Source organism: Kogia breviceps, chromosome 7, assembly GCF_026419965.1.
Source record: "Kogia breviceps isolate mKogBre1 chromosome 7, mKogBre1 haplotype 1, whole genome shotgun sequence".
Lineage (NCBI taxonomy): Eukaryota > Metazoa > Chordata > Mammalia > Artiodactyla > Physeteridae > Kogia > Kogia breviceps.
The window spans coordinates 13,222,687-13,237,510 of NC_081316.1; the positions used below are offsets into that span (position 1 = coordinate 13,222,687).

Genomic DNA, 14,824 nt, shown 5'->3' on the forward strand with positions numbered 1-14,824 from the left:
AATTGTTGTGAGACTTCCCTGGTGGTGCAGTGGTTAAGACTCCACACACCCAATGCAGGGGGCCCGGGTTCAACCCCTGGTCAGGGAACTAGATCCCGCGTGCCGTAGCAAAGAACCCGCACGCAGCCAAATAAATAAATAAATACGTGTTTTTTTTAAAAAAGAAAAGAAAACATTTGCTATAAACCTTGTATTTTAAAAAAATTGTTGTAAAATAGATACAACGAAAATAAAATAAAATAAAACAGATACAACGTAAAACTTACCATTTTAACTTTTTTTTTTAAAATTTTGGCCACACCGGGCAGCTCGCGGGGATCTGAGTTTCCCAGCCAGCGATTGAATCCAGGCCCTCGGCCGTGAAAGCACAGAATCCTAAGCACTAGACCACCAGGGAATTCCCCGTTTTAACCAATTTTAAGCGCACAGTTAAGTGGCTTTGAGCACATTCACGTTGTTATGCAGCCATCACCACCACCCACCTCTAGAACTTTCATCACCCCAGACTGACATTCTGCCCCCATTAAACATTAACTACCCACCCGGCCCTCCCCCCAGCCCCTGGTAAACACTATTCTTTCTCCTGATGAGTTTGCCTAGTCTAGGTGCCTCATCTAAGGCGACTCATAAGTATTTGTCTTTTCGTGTCTGGCTTAATTTCACTGAGCTTAATGTCTTCAGGGTTCGTTCATTAGTAGCACGTGTCAGCATTTTCTTCCTTTTGAAGGCTGTATACTCCACTGTATGCATAGACCACATTTTGTTTAGTCATTCATCCATCAGTGGAATTTGGGTTGTTTCCGCCTTTTGCCTATTTTGAATAATGCTCCTGTGTAAAGTGCAAGCTTTTGAGTTAAGTCCTTTCTCTGCCACTGAACTGGCTGTGGACAAACAACATAGTCCCAGGGCTGTGCCAGGCTCAGGCAGGTATGCGCGGTGACGGCAGCTGTCGCGGTGAACGGCGGCCGGGCTCCTCTGGAGCTTAGGTGTGTCGATCGGTCCCCTCTGACTCCTTCCCGGGGCTCTGGCTCAACAGTCCCAGATCACCGAGGACTTCCGGGCCCTGAGGAAGACCGCTGAGGACATGAACCTGTTCGAGAGCGACCACCTGTTCTTCCTTCTCTCCCTGGCCCACATCATTGTCATGGAGGGCATCGCCTGGTTCACCATCTCTTACTTTGGCAGCGGCTGGATTCCCACCGTCATTACGGCCTTCATCCTTGCTACCTCTCAGGTGAGGCGTGACACTCTTCACCTGTCACTCGAAGCCCCCGCCCCCTGACTCCCCCAGCTGGCAGAGGCCTGGTGCCTGGGTGCCAACGCTGGGGAAGCATCCGTGGCCCTCTCTCCCCAGGCCCAAGCTGGATGGCTGCAACACGATTACGGCCACCTCTCTGTTTACAAGAAGTCCACGTGGAACCACATAGCCCACAAGTTCATGATTGGGCACTTAAAGGTAAATGTCAGCCGCCCTGGGCATCTGTCCTATCACTTAGTGGTTGGTGTAGCAGCATCTCACTTCACTCAGACCAGGTCCACTGTCAGGTCAGTGTCCCGGCTGACCTGCACGACCTGCCATCCCTCCACTTCTCTGAACTTCCAAGCCCTGTCTCCTAACCGCATTAGACATGCAAAACCAGTGTCCTAGTTATAGAAACAAGCACATGCTTCTTAGTTGATTATATTTGTTCCTTACCTAAGGACTTACTAATAAATTCCTTTCAGTTTGGGGCCGGCAAATAAGCAGTCTCTCTCTCTCTTTTTAAAAATTCTTTTATTGAAGTTTAGTTGGTTTATAATGTTGTGTTAATTTCTGCTGTACAACAAAGTGATTCAGTTATATGTATATATACATTCTTATATATACATTCTTTTTCATATTCTTTTCCATTATGGGTATTGGATATAGTTCCCTGTGGTACACAGTAGGACTTTGGTGTTTATTCATTCTATATAGAATGGTTTGCATCTGAAGAAGCGGTCTCTCTTGATAAATCGGTATGCTTCCCTCCATCAGGTAATGTTTGCTATCTGATACATTGTGTTTCTCTTTTTTTCCCCCTTGGATGCCAGGAAACACAAAGCAAAACATGAAACAGCAACTGTCCCTAATCTTCGTCTTCCTTATATGTATCCTCTCCTCTCACTACCTGTCATTTACACTTTTATCTTTAACCGTTCTGTTATAGATGAGTCCTTTATCAGAAGCCATCTCCAGTACGTTTTAGAAGTATGTGGGGGCATGAAAAGGGAATATTGTCATCATATAAGTCTTTTTAGATAAGGGAAATCAAACAGTGTACTGATCAGCTGAGCCAAAGGGCAAGAGTTGTTTCAAACGCAGCAGGGAAGGTAGTTCTCTCACCACCCTCCAGATCAGGAGGCAGCCCTGCAGTAGCCTTCTAGGTCGCCAAGTTTGTACAAAGACGAGCTCGACTTGCCAGCGACCTTGTGCTGCTGTGATAGGCGTTATCTCCTTGGTTTCGGGAGTAAGTCCTTGCCGATTCTCACTTGGAAACAGATCTCATCCCCCACCCCAGCCCTGCCTCCACATCATTCAGCTGCTTCCTAAGAAAAGCTGTGTCCTAAAGACCCCCATCCCTCCCCACCCTGGCTTGGGAAGAGCTCCGTGTCCGGGGTAAACGTCTCTCCCTGTGACCTGACCCCATCCAGCTCCTGGCTTGCCGGCTGCAGATCTGGTTGGGCGTGAACTACCATTGAACTAGTAACCAGTTCCTCAGCAGGCAGTTTGCCTGGACCTGAGCCTGGAGCTGTCTGAGAACCTGGTTTCTTTCCAGAATTTCAGGGGTGAAGGATGCACATAGTTGAGCGCTTTGTTTCATCTAATATTCTTTTCTGTTGGAGAAAACCCTCCTCGGTATTGAAAGTAACATTTCACTCCGGACCCATGTTATCCCCACACGCTTAACAAAGATGGACTGTGTCCTGTTTTCAGACTCTGGGCGGGAGCCGGGAGGGCCTTTCCCGCCTGATGTCTCTCGGTCCTTGAAGGGCCCTGGGACACAGCTCTTGCATCAGACGGAAGTTGCAGTCAGGGCAGAAGACTGGCCTCCATGTAGAACGTTGACTTGTAAACTCTGGGGTGACAGGTTGGGAGGCTATAGGAGGTCAGGGACCTGGGTTCTGCTGATGGCTTGCCAGCCCGCTGCTAGCTGTGTCCTTCGTGCTGTGTCCAGGCCAGTGGTGTGGCTGGGCAGGGGTGTCCCAGAGCAAGGAGCATCACAGCTTTTGTGGAATCGCTCTGGCACCCAGTGGCCACACAGCTGCAGACAAGCCTTGTAGGTCCAGCTGTTCCTCTGGTCCCTTTGTTGGGACAGAAAGGAGCTGGCTGCAGGGAGGTCCTCAGGTGCCCTGCCAATTTGGGTGTCTTCGCTCAAGACAGTGAGGGCACTGGACAGGGTTCTGCAAGCTTCGAGATGTTGGGACCCGCTTCTTAGTGTCAGCCTGCACTGCTGTAGGGTTCCACGGGTGAGCCCTCCACCTCCCAACTCCCCCTTTTCCTCAGCCCATGTCACTTCCGGTGGACATTTCTTCCCAGGGGTGATCTTTTTTTTTTTTTTTTTTTTTTTTTTAACATCTTTATTTGAGTATAACTGTTTTACAATAGTGTGTTAGTTTCTGCTTTACAACAAAGTGAATCAGTTATACATATACATATGTTCCCATATCTCTTCCCTCTTGTATCACCCTCCCTCCCACCCTCCCTATCTCACCCCAGGGGTGATCTTGTACAAAGACAGTTCTGAGAGGTCGAATCTCTGTTTGGCATTGCACTGAGGATAAAATGCAAACCACCAGGCCTGGTGCCATCTAGACTCTACATCTGGAGATGGAAATCTTTGGAACCCACAGCCTTTTCACGACCTTATCTGGGGCCACCAGGGCCGGAACTAGGGTGAGGCAAGTGGGCACACAAGTGTGTCCCAGGGGCACAAAATGTAAGGGGACATCAAAAAGAGTCAAGAATTGAGATAAGTAAGATTTTAATGCAATATTTTTTTTTAAAACAAAGCAAAATTAATGCCCCAAACTCCACAATGAACAAAATACCAACATTTCAAATAAAGATCAGGACTGTGTTGAGCTATATTGGAATCTGAAGCCAAAGGACAACTTGTACCTTACATACATGTTCGTATGTATTCGTGTTTTTCTTTTTTTGATGGTAGATTTTTAAAAAATATATATATATGTATTTATTTAATTTTGACTGCTTTGGGTCTTCGTTGCTATGCACGGGCTTTCTCTAGTTGCGGCAAGTGGGGGCTTACTCTTCGTTGCAGTGCACGGGCTTCTCACTGCGGTGGCTTCTCTTGTTGCAGAGCACGGGCTCTAGGTGCGCGAGCTTCAGTAGTTGTGGCTCGGGGGCTCTAGAGCGCAGGCTCAGTAGTTGTGGCGCAAAGGATTAGTTGCTCCATGGCATGTGGGATCTTCCGGGACCAGGGATCGAACCCATGTCCCCTGCATTGGCAGAAGGATTCTCAACCACCGTGCCACCAGGGAAATCCTAATGGTTGATTTTTTTTCCCCAGAGCATTAAAATAGTTGAAAACTACTTAAAAATTGGAAAGGTGATATATTAAAAATCCTAATATAAAGTTTACTGAAACCGAATTTATTATTATTTTACCGTTTAAGTTCATTAAAAATTATTTAAGGGACTTCCCTGGTGGCACAGTGGTTAAGAATCAAGCTGCCAGTGCAGGGAACACGGGTTCGAGCCGTGGTCCGGGAAGATCCCACATGCCGCTGGGCAACTAAGCCTGTGCGCCACAACTACTGAGCCTGCGCTCTAGAGCCCACGTGCCACAACTACTGAGCCCACATGCCGCAACTACTGAAGTCCACATGCCTAGAGCCCGTGCGCCTCAACAAGAGAAGCCACTGCAATGAGAAGCCCACGCACCGCAACGAAGAGTAGCCCCCACTCGCCGCAACTAGAGAAAGCCCGCACGCAGCAGCGAAGACCCAACACAGCAAAAAAAATAATTAATTAAAGAAAAAAAAGTTTTTAAAAATGATTTAAGAGACTTCCCTGGTGGTCCAGTGGTTAAGACTCTGCGCTCCCAACGCAGGGGGCCCGGCTTCAATCCCTGGTCAGGGAACTAGATCCCACATGCCGCAGCTAAGACCCGGCACAGCCAAATAAGTAAATAAATATTAAAGAAAAATTATTTAAGACTGTCACTTGGTTGAGAGAAATTGTCAAACTTGGCAGTTCTCTCAGTTGAAAGTGGGATGAGCAAAAGCGTAGATTTTTAGAAATATTGTTGATGAGTTTGCCTCAGGGTCTGCTATGGCTCTGCCCAGCACTACTGGCCCAACTGAGGGGGCCTTTTGGCTTCTGGAACATTCCACGCTCCCCTTCTCCCAAGGCCTTCACCTAGGCTCTTCCCTCTGTCAGAAAAGGGACCCCTCACTCTGGCTGGCCTGCTCCTGCCCAGCCTGCTGCCCAAGGGCAGGCCTTCTGAGTGGCCTCCCGAATCTTTTCCAGCTGTGTCAGCCCACCCCAGTGAGGAGTGATACCATACTCTCCCTTGTGAGACAAGGGCTCGCCTCCTTCCCCACTTCATCCCCCCGGGCAGGCAACATCGGCACCACGTTCCGAGAGAACTGCACTGGGTCACTGTTCCTGGGCAGGCAGGGCTTCCCAGTGCCCAGGAAGGATACGTAGGGCTGAGCCTAGTGAAGAAGGATGGAGAAGAACCACAGCAGAGAATAGCACCATCAAAAAATGTTTTGTCGGGCTTCCCTGGTGGCGCAGTGGTTGAGAGTCCGCCTGCTGATGCAGGGGACGCGGGTTCGTGCCCCGGTCCGGGAAGATCCCACGTGCTGCGGAGTGGCTGGGCCCGTGAGCCGTGGCCGCTGAGCCTGCGCGTCCGGAGCCTTCGATCCTCAATGGGAGAGGCCACAGCAGTGAGAGGCCCGCGTACCGAAAAAAAAGAAAAAAAAAGTTTTGTCATTACAGCCAATGCCAAGTTCGGGGAAGGCCCCACTTTGCCTCCTCTCATCCCCGTGGTGCTCGTAGCCTGTCTTTCCTCCAGTTATTCAACAAACATCTCTTGGTTCGTGTATTGTAAACATCTTGCGTACATGCCTCGCTCCTTGATTTCTTTGTGCCAGGGACTCCCTTGAGCTCTTGCCAGGAATTTGGTTCCTTTTGTCTAGAAAGGCCAATGTGTCATCTGATTTCTTAATCCTCTAAGCTCTCATTCGCTGACTTTTTTTTTTTTTCCCTGTTGGGTTTTGCGGCCCTGCTGCTTACAGGGGCCTGAGGTCACTGCAAAGGCCACAGCTGCTCAGAGCTGTTCTCGCCCATGGCCGTTAGGGTCCAGAGACTGTGTTTGTACCAAAACATCTTCCAAGTAAAATATTTGTTTTCGCAGTTAGGCCTTTTTATAGATGGCCAGACCCTCGGCCAAAGCGTTGACTGGTCCAGCAACAGTCCACCAGTGAGGTCCCCATGCTGAAGAGTCAGAGGAGTCTTGTTGCCTTCTTTGCGTCTCTGGGTGACTTTGTAGAGGGACATGCCTTCAGAATGTGTCCAGAGCTGGAGCTGGTGAGACAGAAATTTGTGGCCTTGAAAGAAGTACTCCTGTAATGCTTCTTGTCTCCTAGAATTGTAATTATTATTATTATTATTATTATTGGCCGTGCCACAGAGCTTGAGGGTTCCCCGACCAGGGATTGAACCCAGGCCCTTGGTAGTGAAAGCTCAGAGCACTAACCACTGGACCGCCAGGGAAGTCCCTAGAATCATACGTTTATATTTACCCGTTAGAACCAGGAAGCTCTGTTGGTGATTGTTGATGAAGCTCCGCCAAGCCTTCTGGGTGTGATGTGACTCAGCTGTCACCTCTCGGCACAGTGGCATGTCTGGCTGCTGGGCTCTCTCTTGCCAGCTACTCTGTGGGCCATCTGAGAGCAGGGACCACTTGTGGTCTTCATTTTTGTTTGTTTTTTTTAAAAAAGGTTTCTTGATATAATTCACATGCTATACAATTTGCGCATTTAAAGTGTACGAACCAGGGAATTCCTGGCAGTCCGGTGGTTAAAACTCTGCACTTCCACGGCAGGGGGCGGCGTGGGTTCCATCTCTGGTCGGGGAACTAAGATCCCACATGCTGCGCAGCAAGGCAAAAATCAAGTGTACAAACCAGTGACTTGTAGCATAGTCCCAAATGTGTGCAACCACAATCAGTTTTGGAACATCTTGATCACCCCCAAGAGAAACCCCAGAGCACTTAGCCATCGCCTCCCACCCCCCTCATCCCACTAGGTAACCGCTCATCTTTCTGTCTGTGGATTTCCCTGTGCTGGACATTTCACATAAATGGAATCCTTTGTGGCTGGCTTCTTTCACTCAGCCTCGAGTTTTCCAGGCTTATCCTGGTTGTAGCACGTGTCAGTATTTCACACTTTATCAAGGCATGGCCAAACATATCCCATCGTACGGATCTGCCATATTGTATTTATCCATTCATCCGTTGACGGACCTTTGGGTTGTTTCCGCTTTTTGGTTATTTTAAATAATGCTGCTGGGAACGCCTGTGTACAAGTCTTTGTGTGGCTCTGTTTTCATTTCTCTTGGGTACACACGTAGGGGCGGAGTGCCGGGTCATATGGTAGGGACCACTTCTTACCGTTCCCCAAACAGAAGCGTTCCCCTCTGCACAGCACACGCAAACGGGAGACGAGCAGAGGATGAGGGCGGTGGAGCCTCACGCCCGGTGCTGGCAGAGAGCTGCGACTCCACCGTACGTGCTGAAGCGCGTGCCTCTCCGTCCGTCCCCGGCACCGTCTTAGGATCAGGGAAACAGGCCTGGAGGTGGGGAGTGACCGGGCTGCATACGGAAGTCCTGGCCAAGGGGCTGCCCAGGACTCTGGACTCGGCTCCGGCAGGGCTGCATTCTGACCCTTCAGGGGCCCGAGGCCCTGTGTACAATGGAGAAGTCAGCCCCGCGTGTTGGACCTGCTAGGAACCGGTCCTGCGCTGGGCCTGTCGTGGGTGCCCTTCCTGCGCACCAGGGACTGCACTGCTCACCCCTGTTCCTCCCCCGACAGGGTGCTTCTGCCAACTGGTGGAACCATCGCCACTTCCAGCACCACGCCAAGCCCAACATCTTCCACAAGGACCCGGATGTGAACATGCTGCATGTGTTCGTCCTGGGTAAATGGCAGCCCATTGAGGTACGGTGCAGGGGACCAAGTGGCCATGGGGAGCGTTTGGCCTGCGCAGGGATCAGGGGAGGAGTCCCGTAGGGTGGAGAGTGTCTGATGTTTACACGAAAACCTTTCCCGGACACCCTGAATTATTCAAGCTGAAGTGTCTGTGGGATGGCCTCCTGTGTAAATAATGGATGCAGCTCCCTATCAGAGTGTTAGATGCCTCCCCACCTCCCATGGGCCAGGGAAGAGCATTTCCTGGCTTGTTCCTTCCAGTTTAGCAGGAAGGCACAATTCCAGAGCTCAAGCTTGCTCCCCGAAGACCAGCCCCAGGAAACCTTACTTGGAGAGTCACAGCCCCCGATGCTGGGAGGGACCTCAGCAGGGTCTGGTCCCACCTGCTTCACCACAGGTGCCAAGCGGGGCTTGGCAGGAGGAGGGCGTGTGTTCAGGGTCACATAATTTTTTGGCCAGATCTGACAGCTAGGCCATTTCCTTCCACTCCATCACACTGCCTTGTTTTTACATTAGTTTTAAAAAATTATTATTATTATAAATATAGAACATACCTGTTACAAGCATTTAAATAATAACAGAAATAGACCAAACTAAGAAGTGAGTCTCCTATTCTCTCTACCATCCCCCCTTTGCCTCTAGTGTTATTCCTCTGAGGGTGACCGCTGTTGACAACATACTACAAAATCCTTCCAGATATTTTCTATGTGTGTAGACACACACACATATCTATTTTAGAAACAAAAATTAAAACTTAGGGCTTCCCTGGTGGCGCAGTGGTTGAGAATCCACCTGCCGATGCAGGGGACACGGATTCGTGCCCCGGTCCGGGAAGATCCCACATGCCGTGGAGCAGCTGGGCCCGTGAGCCATGGCCGCTGAGCCTGCGCGTCCGGAGCCTGTGCTCCACAACGGGAGAGGCCGCAACCGTGAGAGGCCCGCATACCGCAAAAAAACAAAAAACAAAAAACTTAAACAATTTTTCTGCAACTTGCTGCCTCACCAAACGTACACTTCTTTGCTGGAGTCAGAAGTGTATGGGCCTCCACCTGGGGCTGTCCAAGTGCTCTGTCGTATTTCTATACCCTAATGTAACCCACACTATTTTATGACCGGAAAAATTGGTGTTGCTAAGTCTTTGAATAAAGGCCCCCCCAGCCCATCCCCCGCAATGCATTTAAAGAATCCTCATCTAACATTCTGTAAAAAGTAGAGCCTCTTTGTGACAGCCTCTAAAAAAAAATCTACATATGCTTTACTTTTCAGAAATACATCGGTGATGTAAACCAAAGTTCGGAAGATCCTTGTTGCTTTTACGTAGATCTTAAGTGTGACCGTACCACGTGCAGAGTAGGGCCCCGATAAACATTTGCCAAGAGAGGCGTGTTTACCCTCAGTAAGGAGCAGTGTCTTTAGTTGGTCGTGTTCCCAGTAGTGTTGGCATCCAAGGATTGGAACAAGGAGAGAAGAGAGCCTGTCCCCTCAATTCTGGTTGGTACCCCCTCTCCTGTGTCATATCTATCTGACAGAATATCTGAGCAGAAACATGGGTTTTCTGTGACATTGTCAATTCAGAGGAAATTAGCCAAAATTCAGTACTTTGGAAGTGTGGAGGCTCTCTGGCTTGGCAAGGATTTTATTCTCTGCCAAAATACATGCTTACGTTTTCCTTCTAGGAAAGAGTTTGCTCGCTTTGATTTGAGGTGTCTAGATAGTAGGGCTGATTAACCCGGGTCCATCCGATAAGAAGACAAAGGCTTCCCTTTCTGGGTGAGGCTTCATTTTGTAGAGCTGTTAACTGGCTTGACAAATGCTCTCTGTGTCCCTGACAACAAAATCTAGCCTCACCAGTGATTCTGGCAACAAGGCGTCTCTCCTCTCTGTGTGGTGGCCAGCGAAACTTCTTCCAACATCTCTCCCTAGTCACCTCTCGAATGTCAACTTCTGGGGAAGGGGTGCGGTGGGAGGTTTTGGGGATCTGGCCATCCAGTTGCCAGTGGCCTTGAAAGACCATGGCCACGGCCACGGTGCTCCAAGAAATCCTTTCTCTCACATACTCGGGGGAAAGGCCAGCTGTTTCTGGGTTCCTGGTTGAGCCATACCCTGGTGTCCACAGGACCATGCTGCCTGGAAAGGACCTTTCTTTTATGCTTAGAAAGTTCTTCATATATTTTCAGTGTTTTATGGTTTCACTTTTGTTTTTTGGCCGTATGGAATGCGGGATCTTAGTCCCCTGACCAGGGATCGAACCCGTGCCCCCTGCAGTGGAAGCGTGGAGTCTTAACCACCAGACCGCCAGGGAGGTCCCTGGGTTGGAGAATTGCTCCTTCTTCTCATATGGTGGACTTAGAGCAGTGAGGAACCTTCTTGCTACAGAAAAAGGATATCCCGCAAAGAGAGGCCATGATTCCTTGAGGCCCTGTTGTTTTCCAAGATTTCCAAAACCCACTTCCTGACTCCAAAAGAAAAGTTAGAATGAAGCTGGGAGGTTGGCCAGGAGGGGGTGGGGGAGCTGCATCTCGGGCAACTATATGAAGCCGGGGCCCTCAAGGAGGACTGAAGTGTTCTATGTTGGTGGCACCCTCTGTCTCCTGGCAGAAGCAGAGGCAAATCCCCTTTGGAGGAAAGTCTCCAAATATAGGTATGAAGATTCCCATAGGCTATTATCAAGCAATGAGCTCACAATCAGAAGCACAGCACAGAAGGCTAGCCACAGAGTTGAGAATCAGAAGAAACAACATATAACAGATTTAGATGCTATAGAACTCCAGATACTCAGGTCCTATGTACAATATAGAAAGGTTATCTATGAACTGAAGATAAATAAACAACAAGTGATTATCAAAGAGAACCAAACAGATTTTTGAAAGACCTAATAAAGTATAGATATAGATGTATATCTCCAAAACAATGGGTTAAATAGATTAGACAGAGCTAAAGAGAGAATTAGAGTCCTGGAAGATATATATAAATAATCAAAAAGTAATATGGTTTGCTCTCCATTGGGTCCCCAGGGCCTGTGCATAGTAGGCCCTCAACGTATGTTTGTTGAATGAATAAGCTGCTTTGTGTCGGCCTGTGCTGGGAGTTGGAGGCTCGGAGCTGGGCATCGTCCCTCTTCCCAGGATACGCCCAGCCCAGTGAAGGAGCCAAGATGTGCCCTCAGATGGGCATATTACCAGCTAGGGGGTAGCAGGAGACATCAAGCCAGCAGCTCTGTTGAGGGTGTTAGGAGTTGAGGGAGTGCTGACAGCAGGGCTGTGCACCCAGGGAAGGGGGAGAGTTCTATGGGGTCGAGAGGGTCTGTGTCTAGTGAAGAGAGGGATCTGCAGGTGGAGAGGGTCTGGCTGCGGACGAGAAGTGGTGGAGCCCCCATCAGAGCCTGGTTCCCTGGACCTCTTTTTTGTTTTGGCTGCACTGCAGCATGTGGGGTCTTAGTTCCCCGACCAGGGATGGAACCCATGACCCTTGCAGTGGAAGCATGGAGTCAACGGAATGTCCACTAGACCGCCAGGGAGGTCCCCTGGTATCACTTTTGAATGCTTGACTTTTGCCAAATGGGACTTGGCTAAGACCGATGATCAACCTTCATAATTCTCAGGAGTCAGCCAGTTTTCCTGGTTCCCCCTTACCAGGTCATGCCACCCCTTCTGAGTGGGAGGGTATCCTCTCCTGAGCCCCAGCACCTGGTCTGGGCTGAGTGTCAGCACGGGACGCTGTCTGGGTGACTTGGGCGTCATGCGGATCTGTGCCGATCCATCCGTGGCTCCTTAGAGCTCACTGCAAGCTTGTCGTGGGCCTACTTTTCCCTCCCAGAAAGAATTTACATCTTTACATTCAGCCTTTCCATCCAGAAATAAGACATCTTTCTCCATTTATGCTTGAGTCTCCTTTTTATATCTCTTAGAAAGGTTTTCCTTTTTAAAAAAATTTATTTATTTATTTATTTATTTATTGTTGGCTGTGTTGGGTCTTTGTTGCTGCGTGCGGGCTTTCTCTAGTTGCGTTGAGCTACTCTTTTTTTTTGTGGCCATGGCTCACAGGCCCAGCCGCTCTGCGGCATGTGGAATCTTCCCGGACCGGGGCATGAACCCGTGTCCCCTGCATCGGCAGGCGGACTCTCAACCACTGCGCCACCAGGGAAGCCCGGGGGCTACTCTTCATTGCCACGCGCGGACTTCTCATTGTGGTGGCTTCTCTTGTTGCGGAGCACAGGCTCTAGCGTGCGGCTTCAGTAGTTGTGGCACGCAGGCTCAGTAGTTGTGGCACGCAGGCTCAGTAGTTGTGGCGCACGGGGCTTAGTTGCTCCGTGGCATGCGGGATCTTCCCAGACCAGGGCTTGAACCCATGTTCCCTGCATTGACAGGCGTATTCTTTTTTTTTTTTTTTTTTTTTTTTTGCGGTACGCGGGCCTCTCACTGCCGTGGCCTCTCCCGTTGCGGAGCACAGGCTCCGGACGCGCAGGCTCAGTGGCCACGGCTCGCGGGCCCAGCCGCTCTGCAGCATGTGGGATCTTCCCGGACCGGGGCACGAACCCCCGTCCCCTGCATCGGCAGGCGGACTCCCAACCACTGCGCCACCAGGGAAGTCCTCCTTTTCTTTATATGTCTTGTGGATGGTTTTTTTTTTTTCAATTAAGTCCTAGGTAACTTCTATTTTTTGTCCTTATGATAGGGGTTTCTCCAGCATTCAGGAAACCTGTTGATGTCTGGCTAGTTATCTTACATCCAGCTAGTGTCCATTATGTCTGCTTGTGATTCTAGTTGTTTTTCAGTTGATTTTTTTGAATTTCCCAGGTAGACAATCATATCCCTGCAAATAATGAAAATCTAGACTCTTTCTAATAGCTCTACTCTTATTTCTGGCTTGGGCTTTATGGCATTACTGGAGCTTCAGAACAGAATTAAATGGCGGTGACGTCAAGGACGGTCTTGTTTGGCTCATCCTGCCCCTCCACCACCCACTTTTTTTTTTTTTTTTTTGGCCATATCATGGGGGAGAACGAGGAGGCCCTTAGCGCTGTAAGCTCTGTAAACGGGCTCTCAGAAGCTGGGGATGTTTCTGCCTCCCCGCTTGAGATCCTGCTTTTCCCGCCCATCTGGGAGGCTCTCCCTGCCCCACGGCCTGTCTGCAGCTGACCCTCCAGGCTTCCTTCTTTTTTTTTTTTTTTGCGGTATGCGGGCCTCTCACTGTTGTGGCCTCTCCCGTTGCGGAGCACAGGCTCCGGACGCGCAGGCTCAGCGGCCACGGCTCACGGGCCCAGCCACCTCGCGGCATGTGGGATCTTCCCGGACCGGGGCACGAACCCGCGTCCCCTGCATCGGCAGGCAGACTCTCAACCACTGCGCCACCAGGGAAGCCCCAGGCTTCCTTCTTGAATAGGCCAAATATTCCCTTGGAGCACCTGTGGCCCTCTTCTCAGGGCCCTCGGGCTGGAGTCTTGCCACCTTGCATGCCTGCCGTGTTCCTCATTTCTGTGTGAGTCTGGGCAGGGCTTTGCAACTGCTCCCCTCCCCCTTCCCCTGAACAGACAAGGAAGGCCCTGGTCATTCCTCAGACATTTTGTTCCAATGCTGAAAAGTCCCCTGCACATGCCCCTGGCAACCCCCCAGCCCATAATCCAAGGCCGGCCTCGTGGTCCTTGCAGAGGCTGAGCACAGGAGGGTCAGCTGGCCGGGGCCCAGGGTTGGGGGCCTCCAGGAAGACAGGCCGCCGGGGCTGGCCATAGCCCCCCTCCCTCTGCCTCTGGCCTGTGCCCCCTTCAGCCTCGGCTTGAGGATGTGTCAAAGCAGGTCCTGCATGTGCCACCACTCCTTGGGGTCTGGACGTGACAAGCCACCCAGATCCACGCCCGCAGCTCGAGTGGAAGCACCCCCTATCTTCCTGCATCTCCCCTGTGACGGCCTCGCGACCCGAGCTTCCTCCCTGTGTGTGACGAGGACTGTCCTGGAGGGCAGAGGCGTGTGGGTCCCCACTGGGGAGGAAGGTTGACTCTTACTGAGTCCCCGGGCCTAGCACTGTGCCGAGCGCTGCACGTGGGGCGTCACTTAATCCTTGCCTAACCGTGAGGCAGGAGCGCTCATCAAACCCATTTTATAGATGGAGCAGCTAAGGCTGAGAGGGTGAAATGACTTGCTCAAGGCTACAGCTGGAAAAGCAGTGCCGCCATCCAAACCCAGGCTGTCTGGCTCCCAGCCAGGGCTTCCGGGTCCTGTGGGACCCTGCCTGGGGCCACCACCTGCTGGACACTAGAGGCCTGTGTTTGTTGGATCCCTCCAGCTTCCTGATGAATTAAGACGCCAGGACCCCCCTCCTCCTAGCTTGGTACATTCTAAAACAGCTCTCCCCATCCCTTCCCCATGCCCCTGACACGCAACTGAGTGTTGCAAAGAACTGAGCGTGTGAAAGTCAAGAAACCAGAAGGTTGGCCCCAGGCCAGGCCTGGCATCTCCAAACCACAGCTGTGCTTGCTGGTTTTCAGAGGAAAGCTAGTGCCCTGGATCGGCCTTACCCTGACAGGCGACCTTGCAGTTCCCCTAACTGAGGCCATCGAGACGGGAACAGGCGTCCCATGACATTTTGCATGTTTCTACACACGGGCGCACGTGTCACTGTGACTGAC

General features: G+C 50.7%; 1 protein-coding gene across 7 annotated transcripts in view; it reads left to right on the forward strand.

The window, feature by feature from the left end:
• The window catches only part of FADS2 (fatty acid desaturase 2), a 47,544-nt gene that overhangs the window by 10,254 nt on the left and 22,466 nt on the right, over positions 1 to 14,824 (forward strand). For 6 of the 7 annotated variants that reach the window (XR_010841271.1, XR_010841272.1, XM_067037458.1 and 3 more), the window contains exons 3-5: positions 1,037 to 1,234; positions 1,355 to 1,456; positions 8,086 to 8,211. Coding sequence is in view for 5 of the 7 variants with exons in the window: in XM_067037458.1 (XP_066893559.1) it covers positions 1,037 to 1,234; positions 1,355 to 1,456; positions 8,086 to 8,211 (426 nt within the window). In the remaining 2 variants the exon portion in view is untranslated. The remainder of the gene's footprint in view (positions 1 to 1,036; positions 1,235 to 1,354; positions 1,457 to 8,085; positions 8,212 to 14,824) is intronic. The other variant, XM_067037460.1, reaches the window with a different exon arrangement.